Consider the following 21,909-nt stretch of genomic DNA (forward strand, 5'->3'; position numbering starts at 1 on the left):
GTAGTAGAAAACTCTGTTCAAACACTAGAGTATTTGGATAAATGAGGTTGAATTTGTCTCCTGCAGCAGGACGTCCACAGGGCTAGATTGTTTCTGAATTCTGTAGCCTGAGTGTGGAATTGGTTCTCATGGTCAGGAGGTGTTGACTGAATTCTGCAGGCTGAATTCTTGGAAGAGTGTAGGTGCTGAGGATTTTCGCCAAGTCAGCTTTGCCTTTCCTTTGGGAAGGAATGCCCTTCCCAGTACCTCTACCTTCGACTAGAACCTGTTACAAACGGTCACCTCCACTAAAGATACTTAAGTGAAATTAAGGATTTTTAGATAGGTATGTTGCTGCTAAAGAAAACTGGGGTTATTAGTAATGAAGAGGGGGTGGATATCAGGTAGGCCGCTGGTTGTGCCGCCATAGGCAGTCAGCCCCGCTGTGGGTGTGTAGGAAGAGTGAGGGCTTGTAACTTCCGGGATCTTGCTGTGTCCTGGCTCTCTAATCTGTGAAAACTAAGCTAAACATTCGCAGTCTGTTTTGTATCTGGAGAATAGGCATAATCATTGGGTTATCATGAATATTAAGTGAGCTGAAAATAGTAGATTAAATGCCTAATTAAAGGTGCTTTAGTAGGTACTTGATTGAGGACAGCAGTTGCTCATATGTCTGATGACAGAAGGAGCTATGTGAAAGCCTACTCAGAGTTCTACAGAGTGAACTAACTTTCTGTGACATTCTAAATCATGTTACTATTTCAGTGAGACAGAAGAGGTTCTATGCAAATGAAAAATAAAATTTGCCAAAATGTTTCTTTAAAATTTATAAAGTGTTGCTTTATGAAATAGACTAGTATACATCTTTTAAATTCTATAATCTTCTGATAGAATTGCAGAAGCTGTTGGCAGAGACAAGCCTCTGACCTTAGGCACACATTACAAAAGCATGTTCCTCACTCTGCTTCCCAGCTGTCATAAAAATACTACCTCCTCACCCAAAATATAGTATAGAATTTTTATCTTGGAATTTTTATTAATAGGATGTCTTAAACTAATACTTCAGTATTAGTTCAAATGAACCAGTTTAAATGAACTTGTTAAAAATGAACCATTTCTACAAAATTCCTCGAGTCTGTTTTTCTATCAATCTCCACTACAAATAGCAAGCCTTTATTAAGTTATTAACAATGGTTTTTTGCCTTAACAAAGCTGCATATGTTATAAATAAAGTAACTATACATTCATACAAGGTCTTTTAACCTTTCAGAATATATTGATCATCCTGTAGAGTAGAAAGTACACCAGAGTATGGGTCAAATAAATACTGGCATGGGAAAAATCATCCAAAAATAAATTTTTGTTATGAAATACAAGGTAACAACTTCTTTAATATTTCTTTTTCAAAGTTGAATTTACTTATACATGTTTAAAATCTCCAGAAAAGATTCAAGCCATATGTGTTTAAAGAAAAACACTTTTCTCCCCCACATATTATAAAGGTTTAGAAACCAAAATTAACTTGAACTTTGAATATTATAGTATTTGGCAGTAATGAGAAAAGGAGAAAACTAAAATTAACCAGCTAATAAAAAATTGCTAACTACTATTATTATTTCTTGACCTGCCTGTTTCCCCACTGGACCACTGGCTTCTTAAGGGCAGACCCCATCTCATCTTTATATCCCTGCTGAACTAGCACTACAAACTGGGTGGCTTAATCAGCAGAAACTGACTGTCTCACAGTTCTGTAGGCCAGAGCTCCAAAATGAAGCTGTTGGCAGGGTTGGTTCCTTCTGAGGGCTGTGGGGGAAGAATCTGTTCTAGACCTCTCTCCTTGGCTTGTAGATGACTGCCTTCTTCCTCTCTCTCTTCCCCAGGTCTCTTCACATTGTCTTCTCTGTGCATGTCTATCTTTGTGTCCAGATTTCCCCTTATAAGGATTTCAGTCATCTTCGATTAAGGCCCACCCTAATGACCTTATTTGAATTCGATTACCTCTTTGAAGACCCTGTCTTCAAATAAAGTCACATTCTGAGGTACAGAAGGTTAGGACTTCAACATATGAATTTTGGTGGGGGAGGGGGCAGTTCAGCTCCTAACACCAGGTGCTAGGACAGTGCCTAGCACACAGTGGGCACCCAGAAATGTTCAGTCTGGCTAATATTTATCCTACGGTTCCATTGGAATGAGCCTTGATATCAAGGACACCCTCTTTACAGCAAGTAAAATGAGTTACTAATCAATTCCTGGTAGTGATTTTAACTATCTAGTTGTGCAGTCAGGTGCCTATAATTCATGGGTTTATAAATCTAGAGTCTTGGTCTGTGAGGTTTTGAATGACGTAACTAATGATTATCCTGTCTTTTAAATTAGACGGTACAGAAGCACCAGACAGTTACATATTTTCTTAGATACTCACACTAAACTAATGGTGAAAGCAACTGCAGGTCTCTGACTTGGGAGCTACGCATAATGGTTAAGAACATGGACTCAGAAGCTCAACTGCCTGGGTGTGCCTCAGGCACCACAGCTGCTGGCTGACAAAAGGCATTACACTTGGGAAGTCCTTTCCAATGAATGACTCATAACATAGAAACTGTACGAATAAAGCTGGTAAATTCACCTAAACATAAAGGGAAAAACAGCATGGCCAAAATTACATATATAAGTCTGGTAGAGTGGCATACGTCTATAGTCCCAGTTACTTGGGAGGCTGTGGCAGGAAGATCACTTGAGCCCAGGAGTTTGAGGCTGCAGTGTGCTGTGATCATGCCTGCATACAGCTGCTGCAGTCCATCCTGGGCGACATAGCAAGACCACATCTCCTACAAAAAATTACACGTACATACACAAAATTTAAAATTCAGAAAAACCAGGGAAAATATTGTGGCTCATGTCACAGACCAAGGCTGATCTTTCTAATAAAGAACCATCAGAACTAATCTAGGGGGAAAAAGGTAACTATTGCAAAAATAATGATTATGGAGGAACTGCTTTCAAAAAAGGAAATATAAATGATTTTCAAATCTATGAAAAGATGCTCAGCCTCAAGGCAGTGAGAGGTCATTTTTTTCTGATCAGATCATCCAAAATCTTACTATATGTCTTTCTGTTTGTTCTTTTATGTTCTTTTGAAGTCTTTTAAAAACAGGTACTTTGTCTCTTAAGTATTGGGGGAACCCGCCCACAATATTTCAACGTAGGTTCTTTCTATTTTCCCTAAGTGTTGGCTGGCTGAGAAATAAAAAGAAAGAATAAAAGGAGAGGAATTTTACAGCTGGGCCTCCAGGGGTGACATCACATATCAGTAGGACCGTGATGCCCACCTGAGCCACAAAACCAGCAGGTTTTTATTAAGGACTTCAAAAGGGGAGGGGGTGTATGAACAGGGAGTAGGTCACAAAGATCACATGCTTCAAAGGGCAAAAAGGAGAACAAAGATCACATGCTTCTGAGGCCAATAAAGATCACAACACAAAGGGCAAAGCAAAGATCATAAGGCAAAAGGCGAAATCAAAAACTCCTTGATAAGGGTCTGTGTTCAGCTGTGCACGTATTGTCATGATAAACATCTTAAACAACAGAAAACAGGGTTCAAGAGCAGAGAACTGGTCTGACCTCAAATTCACCAGGGTGGATTTTTTTTCCCCACCCTAATAAGCCTGAGGGTACTGCAGGAGACCAGGGTGTATTTCAGTTCTTACCTCAACCACATAAGACAGACACTCCCAGAGTGGCCATTTATAGACCTCCCCCCAGGAATGCATTCCTTCCCCCAGGGTATTATTAATATTCCTTGCTGGGAAAAGAATTTAGCAATATCTTCCCTACTTGCACGTCCGTTTATAGGCTCTCTGCAAGAAGAAAAATATGGCTGTATTCTGCCCAACCCCACAGGCCATCAGACCTATGGTTGTCTTCCCTTGTTCCCTGTAAATTGCTGTTATTGTGTTCTTTTTCAAGGTGCACTGATTTCATATTGTTCAAACACACGTTTTACAATCATTTTGTACAGTTTAACACAATAGTGGTCCTGAGGTGACGTACATTCTCAGTTTACGAAGATAACAGGATTAAGAGATTAAAGACAGGCAGAAGAAATTATAAAAGTATTAGGGCCAGGCGCAGTGGCTCACGCTTGTAATCCCAGCACTTTGGGAGGCCAAGGCGGGCGGATCACGAGGTCAGGAAATCGAGACCACGGTGAAACCCCGTCTCTACTAAAAATACAAAAAAAAAATTAGCCGGGCGTGGTGGCGGGCGCCTGTAGTCCCAGCTACTCGGAGAGGCTGAGGCAGGAGAATGGCGTGAACCCGGGAGGCGGAGCTTGCAGTGAGCCGAGATTGCGCCACTGCACTCCAGCCTGGGCGACAGAGCGAGACTCCGTCTCAAAAAAAAAAAAAAAAAAAAGAAATTATAAAAGTATTATTTGGGGAGTGATAAAGGTCCATATTAAAATGAAATCTTCACAATTTATGTTTAGAGATTGAAGTAAAGAAATTGTAAAAGTATTAATTTTGGGAACTGATATATGTCCATATTAAAATGAAATCTTCACAATTTATGCTTCTCTGCCATGGCTCCAGCTGGTCCCTCTGTTCGGGGTCCCTGACTTCCCGCAACGCTTAAGTTTCTTGTAGGTATTTTATTGGTTGTTGCTACTGCTTTAAATTTGATTTCTGTATTGTAGTTTGTACCTTGCCACCTTTATTGGACTTTCTTATTAACAGTAGTAATTTTTCAGTTGGTTTCTTGACTTTTCCATGAATTCATTTTATAATCTGCAAATAGTGATAACTTCCTTCTTTTTTTTTTTTTTTTCGAGATGATGTCTCACTGTGTCACCTAGGCTAGAGTACAGTGGCGTGATCTCTGCTCACTGCAACCTCCGCCTCCTGGGTTCAAGCAATTCTCTGCCTCAGTCTCCCGAGTAGCTGGGATTATAGGTGCCCACAACCATGCCCGGCTAATTTTTTGTATTTTTAGTAGAGATGGGGTTTTGCCATCTTGGCCAGGCTGGTCTTGAACTTCTGACCTGGTGATCACCTGCCTCAGCTTCCTGAAGTCTGGGATTACAGGCGTGAGCCACCGCTCCCTGCTGATAACTTCCTTCTTGACTTATTTTTCAGATGCATAATAATGATAGAGATTGATAATGTCTTTTGCAAGTACTCAGTTTATTTTATTAGCTATTTAGATAGATATAGAATCTTAGAATATTCTGAATAGTTTATTTTTCCTTTTGTGACATGAACAATAGGCCACTTCAGTAATTCTAGATGTTTGTGGCACAAAGTAGTAAGTGTTCAGTAAATGTTGACTATTCCATGTTTTTGTGCCTTTGTAAGTACTATTTTTTCAGTGAATCCTCTTTTCCTGATCAATGCAAAGTGGAACATACCGTTTTTTTGTGCCACCATTATTCCATGACATACATCTGGTATATTGTTAGTTTTTTTCATGATTAGTGTTTCCTTCCAGACCACACATATTCCTTGTGGGAAGGAGTTTTCTTTTCTTTTCTTTTTTAGAGATGGGATCTTTGTCACTCGGGGTGGAGTGATGTGGTGCAATCATAGCTCACTGCAGCCTCAAACATTTGCTCTTAAACTCGTCCTCCTGCTTCAGACTCCCAAGTAGCTGGGACTACAGGCATGCACCACTATGCCCAGCTAATTTTTTAACTTTTTGTAGAGATTGGGTCTCATTGTGTTGCCTAGGCTGGAGTTTTTTTTGTTGCTTCATGGTTTACTGTATCAGAGGGGTTCTGTAAATATGTATTTAATGAAGCCTAGGTTTATTTTTTGTAAAACATGAATTTTATAAATATCTAATCTCTTAATTTCATAGTGTATTAAAATGCGCTTTGAAATATATCAAATACCGTACTGCATAGGATAAGATACATGTGTATATATGTACATATATATGTTTTAGCATTATATTTACAATTATGAATATAAACAGAATAATTGATTTTTATTAGGTATATATTCCTTTTCTGACCAATATCAGAGAAGTTTGCTGTTGACTTTTGATTCTGCCAAGATGAAATAGCCCCATTCTGTCTAGGTTTTCCACCTATCAGAACGGCTACAATAAAAAATAGTGACAATACAAAATGCTGGTGAGATTGTGGAGAGACTGGATCACCACTACATTGCAGGTGTGTAGTAAAATGGTACAGCCATTCTGGAGAACAGTCTGGCAGTTTCTTAAAGACTAAACATGCAATTACCATATAACCCAGCAACTGCACCATTAGGCATTTGTCCCAGAGAATGAAAATTAAATTCACATAACATCTTGTACACAGATGTTCATAAGCAGCTTTGTTCATAATAGCCCCAAACTAGAAACAAAACAGATGTCCTTCAGTAGGTGAATGATTAAACAAACTATGGTGCATAGTACCATGGTGTACTATTCAGTAATAAAAAGAAAATAAATGTTGATACACACAACTTAGATGAATATCTAGGAAATTATTCTGAGTGAAAAAAGCCAATCCTAAAAGGTTACATAGTGATTTTATTTATATAACCTTTTGTTGTGTGTGTGTGAGATGGAGTTTCACTCTTGTTGCCCAGGCTGGAGTGCGGTGGCTTGATCTCGGCTCACTGCAACCTCTGCCTCCTGGATTCAAGTGATTCTCCTGCCTCAGCCTCCCTGAGTAGCTGGGATTACAGGCGCCTGCAACCATGCCTGGCTAATTTTTTGTATTTTTAGTAGAGACAGGGTTTCACCATGTTGGCCAGGCTGGTCTCGATTACATAATATTTTTAAAATGACAAAATTACAGAAATGCAAAACTGAGTAGTGGTTGACGGAGTTCAGGGATTGGTATGGGGCCAGGAGATGGTGTAGCTATAAAAAGGTAATACAAGGCATCCTGTGGTGATAGAATTGATCTGTATCTTGACTGGATCAGTGTCGGTATCCTGGTTGTGTTGTACTACAGTTTTGCAAGATATTACCGTTGGAGGGACTGGGTGAAGTATACAAGAGTTTTCTCTTATTTCTTACAACTATATATGAATCTAATATTATCTCAAAATAAAAAGTTTAATACAAGGTTTGGTCTTAAGTGTTTTTTAAGCACCCTGCTCCCAGAGCTCTTAGCATAGCAAAGGAAGCACACAGGAGCATTCCTGTTACTCGTAAGTTTTGACTTTGTGTTTTGCATTTTAAACAATTTTTTGTTTTCATCAAATACCCCAGGAAGTTATACTTCTATAAATGTTATTTCAAGTTATTTTTCCGGTTTTCTTTTGTGCTGTAGTCACTTTCCTTTTTTTGTATAACTTAACCAGTTCTACTTCTTTTTCTTCTTGGAACTTGGTTTTGAACTCAGAGAATGTTAGTGAGATTGTACATAGAACTTTAGGTAGGAAGATTTGACGTAGACATTGCTTTTCCTATCACAGAGTTTTGTGTATTTGTGACTTTGGCAAAATTACATGCATAAAATTGTATTCTGATAAATGACCATATAAGGAGATCATATTTATGTGCTTTCTTTTTCTTCAACAGAAACCACCACATCTAAAAACACCAGTGGGCTTACAGACATAACATGGAGTTCCAGTGGAAGTGATTTGTCGGATGAAGATAAGACACTTTCTAAATTACAGAGAGATAATGGACATTGCTCTAGAATAGACAGATTTTGTAACAGGAACATTTTGTGTCCAGAAGATTGGACTAGTGAAGGTAAATTGATAATTTTGTTAGAAATCCAGTTTCTGTTAAATATTGGATTTAATATTGGAAGAAACTTACATTCTTTTCTAGTATTTATCATTAACATTCCAACTATCAGAATGGCACAATAAAAAATAGTGACAATACAAAATGCTGGTGAGGTTGTGGAGAAACTGGATCACCAGCACATTGCAGGTGTACAGTAAAATGGTACAGCCACTCTGGAAAACAGTCTGGCGGTTTCTTAAAGACTAAACATGCAATTACCATATAGCCCAGCAACTGCACCTTTAGGCATTTGTCCCATAGAATGAAAATTAAATTCCTTTCTAATAGGATTTAATGAGTCCCACCCTCTATGCTAAACACTTCAGAAACATTTTCTTGTTTAATATTTCTCAAAACAACTCTAAGAGATAGGTATTACAGATATTATTTTTACAGTTAACAACTTAAGCTTGGACTGATGAGAATGGATTGGGATTCCATTTTAGGTCTCTTTGTTCCATAGCCAGTTCTTTCAACTTCTACACAGTGCCACACCCACACTGCCTTCTCCCCAACCTGTTCAGTAAATACTGTGACAACCAGTGTGTGGTAGAGGTGTAACATACTGACAAATTTCTATTCAGATGGCGTTTTATATTGTGTCATGTTTTAGACAGTTGAAAGCAGAGTTTCTCATCCTTGACACTCTTGACATTTTGGGCCAGATGATTCTTTGTCATGGGGAGCAGCACCTTCCTATGCCTGTAGGATATTCTGCTGTGTCCCTTGCCTTTACCTGCTGGGTCACGGTAGAATCCCAGCCACAGTGATGATAACCAAAGATGTCTCCAGATGTTGTCAAGGGTCCCACAAAGGACAAAAATCACCCCTAGTTGATAACCACAGATGTTGAATTATGGAAATCATGTCCTTTTAGAATTTTTAAAATTACAACTCATCTATAGAGTATTTAAATGTCTTAATGTTTTCAAAGTAAGCTTATGAGTTCTAACTCTTGACAGTTCATGTTAGTTACCTAGGGTTCGGTTTGTACAGACAGCTTCTCGGGAGGGTAGTTAAATTCTTTTGACCACTTTGTATGTCATTTTGGTAACTATTAATACCATTGACATTTTAGTAGTTACCAGGTGAAGTGGTATTTTAAGATTATATATAAGCTGATAGCAGTTCTATTATTAATTCAACCATATTAAATGAAATTTATTGTTACTTGGTTTATCTTCATACATTTCAGAATACAAAGTTTATAAAAATGGGTAAATAGTATGGTTTGTGCCTCCCAAAGTGCTGGGATTACACATGTGAGCTGTCGCGCCCAGCCTCCCTTCCATTCGGTTTTTACCAATTGTCTAAAAGATTTTATAACTTTTGGAAAATCTCTTAAATTATTAGAGACCCAATTTCCTCATCTGTAAAATGCAAATTTAAGTGTAATAGTAGCTTCCTGCTTTTTAAATGTTTTGTGACCACAAAAGTTTTGTGACGAAAGCTCCAGTTATTTCATAGCATGCATCACATTGCAATATGTATTAATCTGTGGGCTACTTCAGGTTAGGAATGGTGCTGTTTTCTCTATTGTATTTATTTTGTATTGTGAGTATCTCGAATGGTGTGATGGGCTCTTTTTAGGCACTTGCTTTGTCTAATGAATGAAGGAGTGAATGAATGAAGAAGTGAATGAATGAATGAGTGCTGCACAGATGTGTGATACCGGCAGCAGCTCTGAGGGCACTTGTGTTTTTCCCTTCTCTCTCCCTGGCTTCCTGTTGAGAAGGTTCAGCAACCTGGAAAATCTCTAATGTGTTCCCCTGCCTGGCTTCTGTGGACTAAATTTGATGTTAATGTGGGAAGCAGTTGCCATTATGCGTCTGCTTCTCTCAGTGGTGGTCTGACCTTCAGTCTGTTATGATCGTTATAGTGGCTGTTTTTTTTAAGAGATGAGGTCATGCTCTTGTCACCCAGGCTGGAGTGCAGTGGATCATAGCTCACTGCAGTTTCAAACTCCTGGGTTCAAGTGATCCTACTACATCCTCTTAATCATGTTTAGTGAAAAAGTCTAGCTGTGTAAGAAAGGAGGAAAAACATAACAATACATAGTTTATGTGCTTAAACATGCTGGAGAAACTCTACAAGGATACAGAAACACCTAATAAAAGTAGTTAACTTAAAATTGGGGTTGGGATAAGATTTGGGAGAAACAGTGATTTGAGATAAGAGTAGAAATATACTTTTCACTGTCTTAAATTTTTTTGAGACAGAGTCTCGTTCTGTTGCCCAGGCTGGAGTTCAGTGGAAAGATCTCGGCTCACTGCAACCTCCACCTCTTGGGTTCAAGCGATTCTGGTGCCTCAGCCACCTGAGTAGCTGGGACTATAGGTGTGCGCCACCGTGTCCAGCTAATTTTTTGTATTTTTAATAGAGACAGCATTTCATCTTGTTGGCCAGGCTGGTCTTGAACTCGTGAGTTTTGGCATTCCGCCCACTCTGGCCTCCCAAAGCGCTAGGATTACAGGCATGAGCTATTGTGCCTGGCCCTGAATATATTTTTTAACATTATTGAGTGACATGGATATATTAACTACTAAGAATAAAAGAGATTTAAAAGTGAAAGATTAAGGAGATAATTAAGCAAGTTAAAAATTGTATTTTTTAGATGAATTACAGTTTATCGACTGGGAGATTGACAGTGACAGGGCAGAGGCTAGTGACTGTAATGAATTTGAAGATGACAAGGGTGCTGTGGAAATCTCAGACTGTGCTTCTTGTGCAAGTAATCAGTCTTTGACAAGTGATGAGAAGCTATCTGAACTTCCCAAGGTAAGAATGAAGTATTTCAAAACTTTTATTCACTTTATAACATTTGCTAATCACAGTTGTCTTGTTTTTGTTTTTGTTTTTGTTTTCCTGTCCTTCCTCAAGAACAACCACTTTTGACTCTTAGGGGATTCTTTTGTTCTTTACTCACTTTTCTCTAAATAACATGCTTGTGCTGTACTTCTCAACATGGATAAATATTGATCTCACTTCTCATTCACTTCCCACCCTCACTGCACACCGAACGTTTTTTATCCTACTATTCTCCCGGTGCAGATATATCAAAGTTTGGTTAGATTATATTCATCATTTACACAATAGTGAATAAATAATATTGATAGCCAAGGGAAATATTAATTATTATCCTTTGCAACTATTTGCTTTCCCTAGACTTAATAATTATTTTGGTTTTTGTTCTAGTTTTACTTATTGATGAAAAAAATACTTTTTCACCATTGCCTAGCTCTCTTGTTAAGATTTTCAGACAGCAGTCATTCTGTGAGTTTCATTTTTTTGGAGAACTCTCCCACAACCTCCTAGCTGCTCCAGTTTGAACTCAGTGTCCTCTCTCCTTTTGCGTACATTGTCACCCGGACTTTGCTCTCATTCTGGGAATTTGTTAACCTCTCTCCTGTATTGAGCTCCTTTATCCAGGATTTCATGTTTTCCTCTTTCTTGGTTTTCACCCTGTTTTGATTGAACACATCTTACCATAACTTCCTGAGGAATTATTTGGCATGTCAGAAGATGCTTTTGTCCTATTTTGATGTGTGATTGAAAATTTGTATAGAATTTTTAGGTTGGAAATAGTTTTCCTTCAAAGTTTTGAAGGCATTGCTTCATTATCTTAGCTCAAGTTGCTGTCAATAAGCTTGAAGCTATTCTCATTCTTGACCTTTTAAGATTTTTCTCTTTATTACTGGTTTTATGCAATTTGATTGTGATATGCCTTGGTATGATTTTTCAGTTGGTGTTTGTCAAGCCTTTTGAATCTATGGTGTTTTGGGGATTCCCCAAGACCACCGCCAGGTTCAGCAGTTGACTAGGAGGATACACATGACTTAGCATATAGTCATACTCGTGGCCATCGTTTATTACACTGAAAGGATACAAATCTATTTTTATTTATTTAGAGACAGGGTCTGGCTGTGTCACCCAGGCTAGAGCGCAATGGTGCGATCATAGCTCACTGTAGCCTTGATCTCCTGGGCTCAAGTGATCCTCTCACCTCAGCCTCCAGAGTAGCTGGTCCTACAGGCATGTGCCACCACGTCTGGCTAATTGTTGTATTTTTTGTAGAAAGGGGGTTTGCCATCTTTCCCCAGGCTGGTCTCGAACCCTTGTGTTCAAGGGATCCATCCACCTTGGTCTCCCAAAGTGCTGGAATTGCACGTGTCAGCCACCATGGCCGGGCAAAAAGATACAAATTTAAATCAGCAGTCTTCCACAAGTCCTCTCCCAGTGGAGTCGCACAGTATATGCTTAATTCTTCCAGCAAAATGTTTAGACGACATGTGTGAAGTGTTATGTACCAGAGAACTCATTAGAGACTCAGTGCCCAGGGTTTGTATTAGGGGCTGGTAACATAGGCACCCTTGCCCTAGAATCTACCCAAATTCCAGACTTCAGAAAGAAAATGGGTGTTCAGCATAAACCATATTGTTTGCACAGTTTAGGCACAGTGACCCACCATTATTTATTATTTATGGAATGATGAAGATTCTCCTGAAATCTGTTTTTAGAAGCTAGGCAACGACCAGCTTTGCAAGCAGGGTTTTCTAAGGATAGCTACTTTAGGCCAACTATGTTAACTCTTTTCTGCATATATGTGAGTTTGTAGTTTTCATCACATTTGGTAAGTTTTTGGCTTTGACTTCTTAATTTTTTTTCTGACTCCCCTTTTCGTTTCCTCCTGTGACTCCAATTACATGTATATTAATTAGGCTGCTTAATGTTGCGTCATGTCCCATTTTTGCTGTCATTGTTTTTTCCCTTTCATTTCATTTTGGGTGGTTTCTGTTGCTACATCTTCTAGTTTAATAACTTTTTAAAAATTCTTCAGTATATTCTGCAGCTAATACTATCCAGTGTATTGGTCATCTCTGACATTGTATTTTTCATTTCTAGAAGTTTGATATGAGTCTTTTTACATTGTCCATGTCTTCTCTTAACGTGACATATTTTCTTCTATATTTTGAACATATAGAGTATATTTATAATAGCTGTTTTTAATGACTGTTTTGGTAAATCTATCTGTGTCATTTCTGTGTCTATTTCTCCTCCTTATGGGTTGTATTTTCCTGCTTTTTTGCGTGCCTATAAATTTTAAAAAATTATAAAATACAATGCACTATTATTATAGTCATCATTCTGTGTATTAGATTACTAAAGCATATTCCTTCGGTCTAAATGAAATTTTGTATCCTCTAGTCAGCATCTTCCCTTTCTCCATCCACTTTTCTCTCCCAGCCTCTGGTAACCAGCATTCTACCCCAATTCTGTGAGTTCTACGTTTTTAGATTCCGCATGTAAGTAAGATCATGCTGTATTTGTCTTTGTGCACCTGGCTTATCTGAGTTAACGTAATATCCTCCAGGTTCATTCATGTCGCAGATGATAGAATTTCCTTCTTTATTAAGACTGGATAGTATTCCATTGTGTATATATACTACATTTACTTTATGCATTCATCTAGACACCTAGATTGCTTCCAAATCTTAGCTATTGTGAATAGCACTGCAATTAACATGGCAATGGAGATTTTTTTTAGCATACTGATTTCAATCGTTTGGCCCAGAAGCGGGATTACTAGATTATATGGTAGTTCTATTTTTATTTTTTTCAGAGACCTTCATACTATTCTCCATAATAGCTGTGTTAATTTACATTCCCAGCCACAATGTACAAGTTCCCTTTTTGCTACACGCTCACCAACACTTGTTATCTTTCATCTTTTTGATAATAGTCTTTCTAATGGGTGTGAGGTGATACCTCATTGTGGCTTTAATCTGCATTTCCCTGGTGAGTGGTGATGATGAATGAGCATTTTAATATGTATCTGTTGGCCATTTGTACATCTTTTGAGCAATGTCTAGGTCCTCTGCACATTTTTAAATTGGGTTCTTTGTTTTCTTGCTATTGAGTTGTTTGAGTTCTTTATGTATTTTAGATATTAGTCCCTTATCAGATATATAGTTTGTAGATATTTTCTCTCAATCCATGGCACATCTTTTGCTCTATTGTTTCCTTTGCTGTGTATAATCTTTTTAGTTAGATGCAATCTCATATGTTTTTGCTTTTGTTGTCAGTGCTTTTAGGGTAATATTTAAGAAATCTTTGCCCAGACCAATGTTATGGAGCGTTTTCCCTATGTTTTATTTCAGTAGCTTTACAGTTTCAGGTTTTATGTTTAAGTCATTTCCATTTTTAGTTGATTTTGGTGTATGGTGTGAGATAAGGGTCTAATTTCATTCTTTTGCATGTGGTTAACCTATTTTCCCAGCACCATTTTTTGAGGATTGTCCTCTTTCCATTGTGTATTCTTGGCACCTTTGTTGTAAATAATTGACCACAAATGTGTGGGTTTACTTCTAGGCTCTCTACCCTGTTTGATTGGTTAGTTGGTCAGTTTTTATGCTGTGCTGTTTTGGTTACAATAGCTTTGTAATAGGTTTTAAAATCAAATAGTGTGATGCCTCTAGGTTTGTTCTTTTTGCTTTGGCTATTTGGGGTTTTTTGTGGTTCCATATGAGTTTTAGGATTGTTTTATTCTGTGAAGAATGACAAGGGAATTTCGATAGGCATTGCATTGAATCTGAATATCACTTTGGGAGGTATGAATAGTTTAACAATATTCTTGCATTCCGTGAATATGGATAGCTTTCCATGTGCTTGTGTCATCTACTGTATCTTTCATCAGTGTTTTGTATTTTCTAGTATATACATCTATTGCCTCCTTAAATTTACTTCTAAGTAGCTTTTTAATGATGCTACTGTAAATGGGATTGAGTTCTTAATTTCTTTTTCAGGTACTTCATTGCTAGCATAAAGAAACACTGTAGATTTTGTATCCTGCAACTTTCCTGAATTTGTTTATCAGACATAACGGTTTTTTGGTGAAGTTTTTAGCATTTTCTATATGTGAGACCATGACATCAGCAAACAGATGATTTCTCTTCTTCCTCTGATATGGATGCCTTTATGTCTTCCTCTTGCCTAATCGCTCTTGCCAGGACTTCTAACTATGTTGAGTAGTAGTGGCAAGAGCGGGCATTCTTACCTTGTTTTTGATCATAGAGGAAAAGCTTTTACTTTTTTACCATGGAGCATGGCAGCTGTGGGCTTGTTACATATGGCCTTTATTATGTTTATGTATATTCCTTCTATACCTAATATGTTCAGTTTTTATCAGGAAGTGATTTTGAGTTGTATCACATGCTTTTTCCATATCTATTTTTTATTATTATTATACTTTAAGTTTTAGGGTACATGTGCACAACGTGCAGGTTTGTTACATACGTATACATGTGCCATGTCGGTGTGCTGCACCCATTAACTCGTCATTTAACATTAGGTATATCTCCTAATGATATCCCTCCCCGCTCCCCCACCCCACAACAGGCCCTGGTGTGTGATGTTCCCCTTCCTGTGTCCATCTGTTCTCATTGTTCAATTCCCACCTATGAGTGAGAACATGCAGTGTTTGGTTTTTTGTCCTTCCAATAGTTTGCTGAGAATGATGGTTTCCATCTTCATCCATGTCCCTGCAAAGCACATGAACTCATCATTTTTTATGGCTGCATAGTATTCCATGGTGAATATGTGCCACATTTTCTTGATCCAGTCTATCATTGTTGGACATTTGGGTTCGTTCCAAGTCTTTGCTATTGTGAATAGTGCCGCAATAAACGTACATGTGCATGTGTCTTTATAGCAGCATGTTTTGTAATCCTTTTTGGTATATACCCAGTAATGGGATGGCTGGGTCAAATGGTATTTCTAGTTCTAGATCGCTGAGGAATCGCCACACTGACTTCCACAATGGTTGAACTAGTTTACAGTCCCACCAACAGTGTAAAGTGTTCCTATTTCTCCACATCCTCTCCAGCACCTGTTGTTTCCTGACTTTTTAATGATCGCCATTCTAACTGGTGTGAGATGGTATCTCACCGTGGTTTTGATTTGCATTTCTCTGATGGCCAGTGATGATGAGCATTTTTTCATGTGTATTTTGGCTGCATTAATGTCTTCTTTTGAGAAGTGTCTGTTCATATCCTTCACCCACTTGTTGATGGGGTTGTTGTTATTTTCTTGTAAATTTGTTTGAGTTCATTAAAGATTCTGGATATTAGCCCTTTGTCAAATGAGTAGATTGCAAAAATGTTCTCCCGTTCTGTAGGTTGCCTGTTCACTCTGATGTTAGTTTCTTTTGCTGTGCAGAAGCTCTTTAGTTTAATTAGATCCCATTTGTCAATTTTGGCTTTTGTTGCCATTGCTTTTGGTGTTTTAGACATGAAGTCCTTGCCCATGCCTATGTCCTGAATGGTATTGCCTAGGTTTTCTTCTAGGGTTTTTATGGTTTCAGGTCTAACATGTAGTCTTTAATCCATCTGGAATTAATTTTTGTATGAGGTGTAAGGAAGGGATCCAATTTCAGCTTTCTACATATGGCTAGCCAGTTTTCCCAGCACCATTTATAAAATAGGGAATCCTTTCCCCATTTCTTGTTTTTGTCAGGTTTGTCAAAGATCAGATGGTTGTAGATATGCGGCATTATTTCTGAAGGCTGTGTTCTGTTCCATTGATGTATATCTCTGTTTTGGTACCAGTACCATGGTATTTTGGATACTGTAGCCTTGTAGTATAGTTTGAAGTCAGGTAGCGTGATGCCTCCAGCTTTGTTCTTTTGGCTTAGGATTGACTTGGCGATGCGGGCTCTTTTTTGGTTCCATATGAACTTTAAAGTAGTTTTTTCCAATTCTGTGAAGAAAGTCATTGGTAGCTTGATGGGGATGGCATTGAATCTGTAAATTACCTTGGGCAGTATGCCCGTTTTCACGATATTGATTCTTCCTACCCATGAGCATGAAATGTTCTTCCATTTGTTTGTATCCTCTTTTATTTCATTGAGCAGTGCTTTGTAGTTCTCCTTGAAGAGGTCCTTCACGTCCCTTGTAAGTTGGATTCCTAGGTATTTTATTCTCTTTGAAGCAGTTGTGAATGGGAGTTCACTCATGATTTGGCTCTGTGTTTGTCTGTTATTGATGTATAAGAATGCTTGTGATTTTTTGCACATTGATTTTGTATCCTGAGACTTTGCTAAAGTTGCCTATCAGCTTAAGGAGATTTTGGGCTGAGACGATGGGGTTTTCTAGATATACAATCATGTCATCTGCAAACAGGGACAATTTGACTTCCTCTTTTCCTTATTGAATACCATTTATTTCCTTCTCCTGCCTGATTGCCCTGGCCAGAACTTCCAACACCATGTTGAATAGGAGTGGCGAGAGAGGGCATCCCTGTCTTGAGCCAGTTTTCAAAGGGAATGCTTCCAGTTTTTGCCCATTCAGTATGATATTGGCTGTGGGTTTGTCATAGATAGCTCTTATTATTTTGAGATACGTCCCATCAATACCTAATTTGAGTTTTTCGCATGAAGGTTGTTAAATTTTGTCAAAGGCCTTTTCTGCATCTGTTGAGATAATCATGTCGTTTTTGTCATTGGTTCTGTTTCTATGCTGGATTACATTTATTGATTTGCGTATGTTGAACCTGCCTTGCATCCCAGGGATGAAACCCACTTGATCATGGTGGATAAGCTTTTCGATGTGATGTCGGATTCGGTTTGCCAGTATTTTATTGAGGATTTTTGCATCGATGTTCATCAGGGATATTGGTCTAAAATTCTCTTTTTTTTGTTGTGTCTCTGCCGGGCTTTGGTATCAGGATGATGCCGGCCTCATAAAATGAGTTAGGGAGGATTCCCTCTTTTTCTGTTGATTGGAATAGTTTCAGAAGGAGTGGTACCAGCTTCTCCTTGTACCTCTGGTAGAATTTGGCTGTGAATCCATCTGGTCCTGGACTTTGTTTGTAAGCTATTAATTATTGCCTCAATTTCAGAGCCTGTTATTGGTCTATTCAGAGATTCAACTTCTTCCTGGTTTAGTCTTGGGGAGGGTGTATGTGTCGAGGAATTTATCCATTTCTTCTAGATTTTCCAGTTTATTTGCGTAGAGGTGTTTATAATATTCTCTGATGGTAGACTGTATTTCTGTGGGATCGGTGGTGATACCCCTTTATCATTTTTTATTGCATCTATTTGATTCTTCTCTCTTTTCTTCTTTATTAGCCTTGCTAGCGGTCTATCAATTTTGTTGATCTTTTCAAAAAACCAGCTCCTGGATTCATTAATTTTTTGAAGGGTTTTTTGTGTCTCTCTTTCCTTCAGTTCTGCTCTGATCTTATTTCTTGCCTTCTGCTAGCTTTTGAATGTGTTTGCCCTTGCTTCTCTAGTTCTTTTAATTGTGATGTTAGGGTGTCAATTTTAGATCTTTCCTGCTTTCTCTTGTGGGCATTTAGTGCTACAAATTTCCCTTTACACACTGCTTTGAATGTGTCCCAGAGATACTGGTATGTTGTGTCTTTGTTCTCATTGGTTTCAAAGAACATCTTTATTTCTGCTTTCATTTTGTTATGTACCCAATAGTCATTCAGGAGCAGGTTGTTCAGTTTCCATGTAGTTGAGCAGTTTTGAGTGAGTTTCTTAATCCTGAGTTCTAGTCTGATTGCACTGTGGTCTGAGAGACAGTTTGTTATTAATTTCTGTCCTTTTACATTTGCTGAGGACTGCTTTACTTCCAAATATGTGGTGAATTTTGGAATAAGCGCGGTGTGGTGCTGAGTAGAATGTATATTCTGTTGATTTGGGGTGGAGAGTTCTGTAGATGTCTATTAGATCCGCTTGGTGCAGAGCTGAGTTCAATTCTTGGATATCCTTGTTAATTTTCTGTCTCGTTGATCTGTCTAATGTTGACAGTGGGGTGTTAAAGTCTCCCATTATTATTGTGTGGGAGTCTTAAGTCTCTTTGTAGGTCTCTAAGGACTTGCTTTAGGAATCTGGGTGCTCCTGTATAGGGTGCGTATATATTTAGGATAGTTAGCTCTTCTTGTTGAATTGATCCCTTTACCATTATGTAATGGCCTTCTTTGTCTCTTTTGATCTTTGTTGGTTTAAAGTCTATTTTATCAGAGACTAGGATTGCAACCCCTGCCTTTTTCTGTTTTCTATTTCCTTGGTAGATCTTCCTCCATCCTTTATTTTGAGCCTATGTGTGTCTCTGCATGTGAGATGGGTTTCCTGAATACAGCACACTGATGGGTCTTGACTCTTTATCCAATTTGCCAGTCTGTGTCTTTTAATTGCAGCATTTAGTCCCTTTACATTTAAGGTTAATATTGTTATGTGTGAATTTGATCCTGTCATTATGATGTTAGCTGGTTATTTTGCTTGTTAGTTGATGCCGTTTCTTCCTAGCCTTGATGGTCTTTGCAATTTGGCATGTTTTTGCAGTGGCTGGTACCGGTTGTTCCTTTCCGTATTTAGTGCTTCCTTCAGGAGCTCTTTTAGGGCTGGCTCGGTGGTGACAGAATCTGTCAGCATTTGCTTGTCTGTAAAGGATTTTATTTCTCCTTCACTTATGAAGCTTAGTTTGGCTGGATATGAACTTCTGGGTTGAAAATTCTTTTCTTTAAGAATGTCGAATATTGGCCCCCACTCTCTTCTGGCTTGTAGAGTTTCTGCCGAGAGATCCGCTGTTAGTCTGATGGGCTTCCCTTTGTGGGTAACCCGACCTTTCTCTCTGGCCGCCCTTAACATTTTTTCCTTCATTTCAACTTTGGTGAATCTGACAATTATGTGTCTTGGAGTTGCTCCTCTCGAGGAGTATCTTCGTGGCATTCTCTGTATTTCCTGAATTTGAATGTTGGCCTGCCTTGCTAGACTGGGGAAGTTCTCCTGGGTAATATCCTGCAGAGTGTTTTCCAACTTGGTTCCATTCTCCGTGTCACTTTCAGGTACACTAATCAGACGTAGATTTGGTCTTTTCACATAGTCCCATATTTCTTGGAGGCTTTGTTCATTTCTTTTTATTCTTTTTTCTCTAAACTTCTCTTCTCGCTTCATTTCATTCATTTCATCTTCCATCATTGATACCCTTTCTTCCAGTTGATCAAATGGGCTACTGACGCTTCTGCATTCGTCACGTAGTTCTCGTGCCATGGTTTTCAGCTCCATGAGGTCCTTTAAGGGCTTTTCTGCATTGGTTATTCTAGTTAGCCATTCGCCTAATTTTTTTTTTCAAGGTTTTTAACATCTTTGCCGTGGGTTTGAACTTCCTCCTTTAGCTTGGAGTAGTTTGATCTTCTGAAGCCTTCTTCTCTCAACTCGTCAAAGTCGTTTTCCGTCTAGCTTTGTTCCATTGTTGGTGAGGAGCTGCGTTCCTTTGGAGGAGGAGAGGCACTCTGATTTTTAGAGTTTCCAGTTTTTCTGATCTGTTTTTTCCCCATCTTTGTGGTCTTATCTACTTTTGGTCTTTGATGATGGTGAGGTACAGATGGGGTTTTGGTGTGCATGTCCTTTGTGTTTGTTAGTTTTCCTTCTAATAGTCAGGACCCTCAGCTGCAGGTCTGTTGGCGTTTGGTGGAGGTCCCCTCCAGACCCTGTTTGCCTGGGTATCAGCAGCGGAGGCTGCAGAACAGCCAATATTGGTGAACAGAAAATGTTGCTGCCTGATTGTTCCTCTGGAAGTTTTGTGTTAGAGGAGTATCCGACCGTGTGAGGTGTCAGTCTGAGGAGGCAGTCTGTCCGTTCTCAGATCTCCAGCTGCGTGCTGGGAGAACCACTACTCTCTTCAAAGCTGTCTGACAGGTACATTTAATTATGCTGAGATTTCTGCTGCCTTTTGTTTGGTTATGCCCTGCCCCCAGCGATGGAGTCCACAGAGGCAGGCAGGCCTCCTTGAGCTGTGGCAGGCTCCACCCAGTTCCAGCTTCCCCGTGTTTACCTACTCAAGCCTCAGCACATCGGTCACCCCTCCCCCACCCTCGCTGCTCCCTTGCAGTTTGATCTCAGACTGCTGTGCTAGCAATGAGCGAGGCTCTGTGGGCGTAGGACCCTCCAAACCAGGCGCGGGATATAATCTCCTGGTGTGCCGTTTACTAAGACCGTTGGAAAAACACAGTATTAGGGTGGGAGTGACCTGATTTTCCAGGTGCTGTCTGTCACCCCTTTCTTTGACTAGGAAAGGGAATTCCCTGACCCCTTGCACTTCCAGGGTGAGGTGATGCCTGGCCCTGCTTCGGCTTACGCTCAGTGCACAGCACCCCCTGTCTTGCACCCTCTGTCCAACACTCCCCAGTGAGATGAACCCAATACCTCAGTTGGAAATGCAGAAATCACCCGTCTTCTGCGTCGCTCATGCTGGGAGCTGTAGACTGGAGCTGTTCCTATTTGGCCATCTTGGCTCCACCCCTTTCCATATCTATTGAGATGATCATATGGATTTTGTCTTCCATTCTATTAACTTGGTGTATCACATTTATTTATTTGCATATGTTGAACCATCCTTGCATCCCAAGGGTAAATGCCACTTGATCATGGTGAATGATCCTTTTAATGTGCTGTTGAATTCAGTTTGCTGGCATATTGGTGATTTTTGCATCCTTGTTGATCAAGGATGATATGGTAGCTTGGATTACAGGTGCCTGTCACAATGCCCAGCTAATTTTTGTATTTTTAGTAGAGGCAGGGTTTTACCGTATTGGCCAGGCTGGCCTTGAACTCCTGACTTCAGGTGATCCACCCACCTCGGCCTCCCAAAGTGCTGAGAGTACAGATGTGAGCCACCGCACCCGGCCTGCGGTATTTTCTTTTAGGACATTTAACAGATGTGTTTGATTACTGATAAGAGTTTCCATATTAAGTTGATAGTACTTTGTATTCTTGTCTGGGTTTTTATAATTTATCTTATTGGTGTCTTCCAAGAAGCATTTGCTATTATGGTTTGAATGTCCTCTCCAAAACTCTTGTTGAAATTTAATTACAATGGTTACAATATTAAAATATGGGACTAGTATAGTTTGGGTCTGTGTCTCCACCCAAATCTCATGTTGAACTGTAATTTCCACTGTTGGAAATGGGGCCTGGTTGCAGGTGACTGGATCATGGGAATGGATTTCTCATGAATGGTTTAGCACCATCCCCCTTGGTACTGTCCTCACAATAGTGAGTGAGTTCTTATGTGAGCTGATAGGCTAAAAGTGTGTAGCGGCCAGGCACTGTGTCTCCTGCCTGTAACCCCAGCACTGTGGGAGGCCAAGATGGGAGGATCAGTTGAGCCCAGG

General features: G+C 39.2%; 1 protein-coding gene across 8 annotated transcripts in view; it reads left to right on the top strand.

Annotated features, from left to right (window-relative positions):
* The window catches only part of SPIDR (scaffold protein involved in DNA repair), a 508,026-nt gene that overhangs the window by 27,730 nt on the left and 458,387 nt on the right, over positions 1-21,909 (top strand). For all 8 annotated transcript variants that reach the window (XM_030795010.1, XM_030795009.1, XM_030795014.1 and 5 more), the window contains 2 exons: positions 7,516-7,593; positions 10,349-10,512. In XM_030795010.1, the coding sequence (XP_030650870.1) occupies positions 7,516-7,593; positions 10,349-10,512 (242 nt within the window). The remainder of the gene's footprint in view (positions 1-7,515; positions 7,594-10,348; positions 10,513-21,909) is intronic.

Source organism: Nomascus leucogenys, chromosome 16, assembly GCF_006542625.1.
Source record: "Nomascus leucogenys isolate Asia chromosome 16, Asia_NLE_v1, whole genome shotgun sequence".
NCBI classification, from domain to species: domain Eukaryota; kingdom Metazoa; phylum Chordata; class Mammalia; order Primates; family Hylobatidae; genus Nomascus; species Nomascus leucogenys.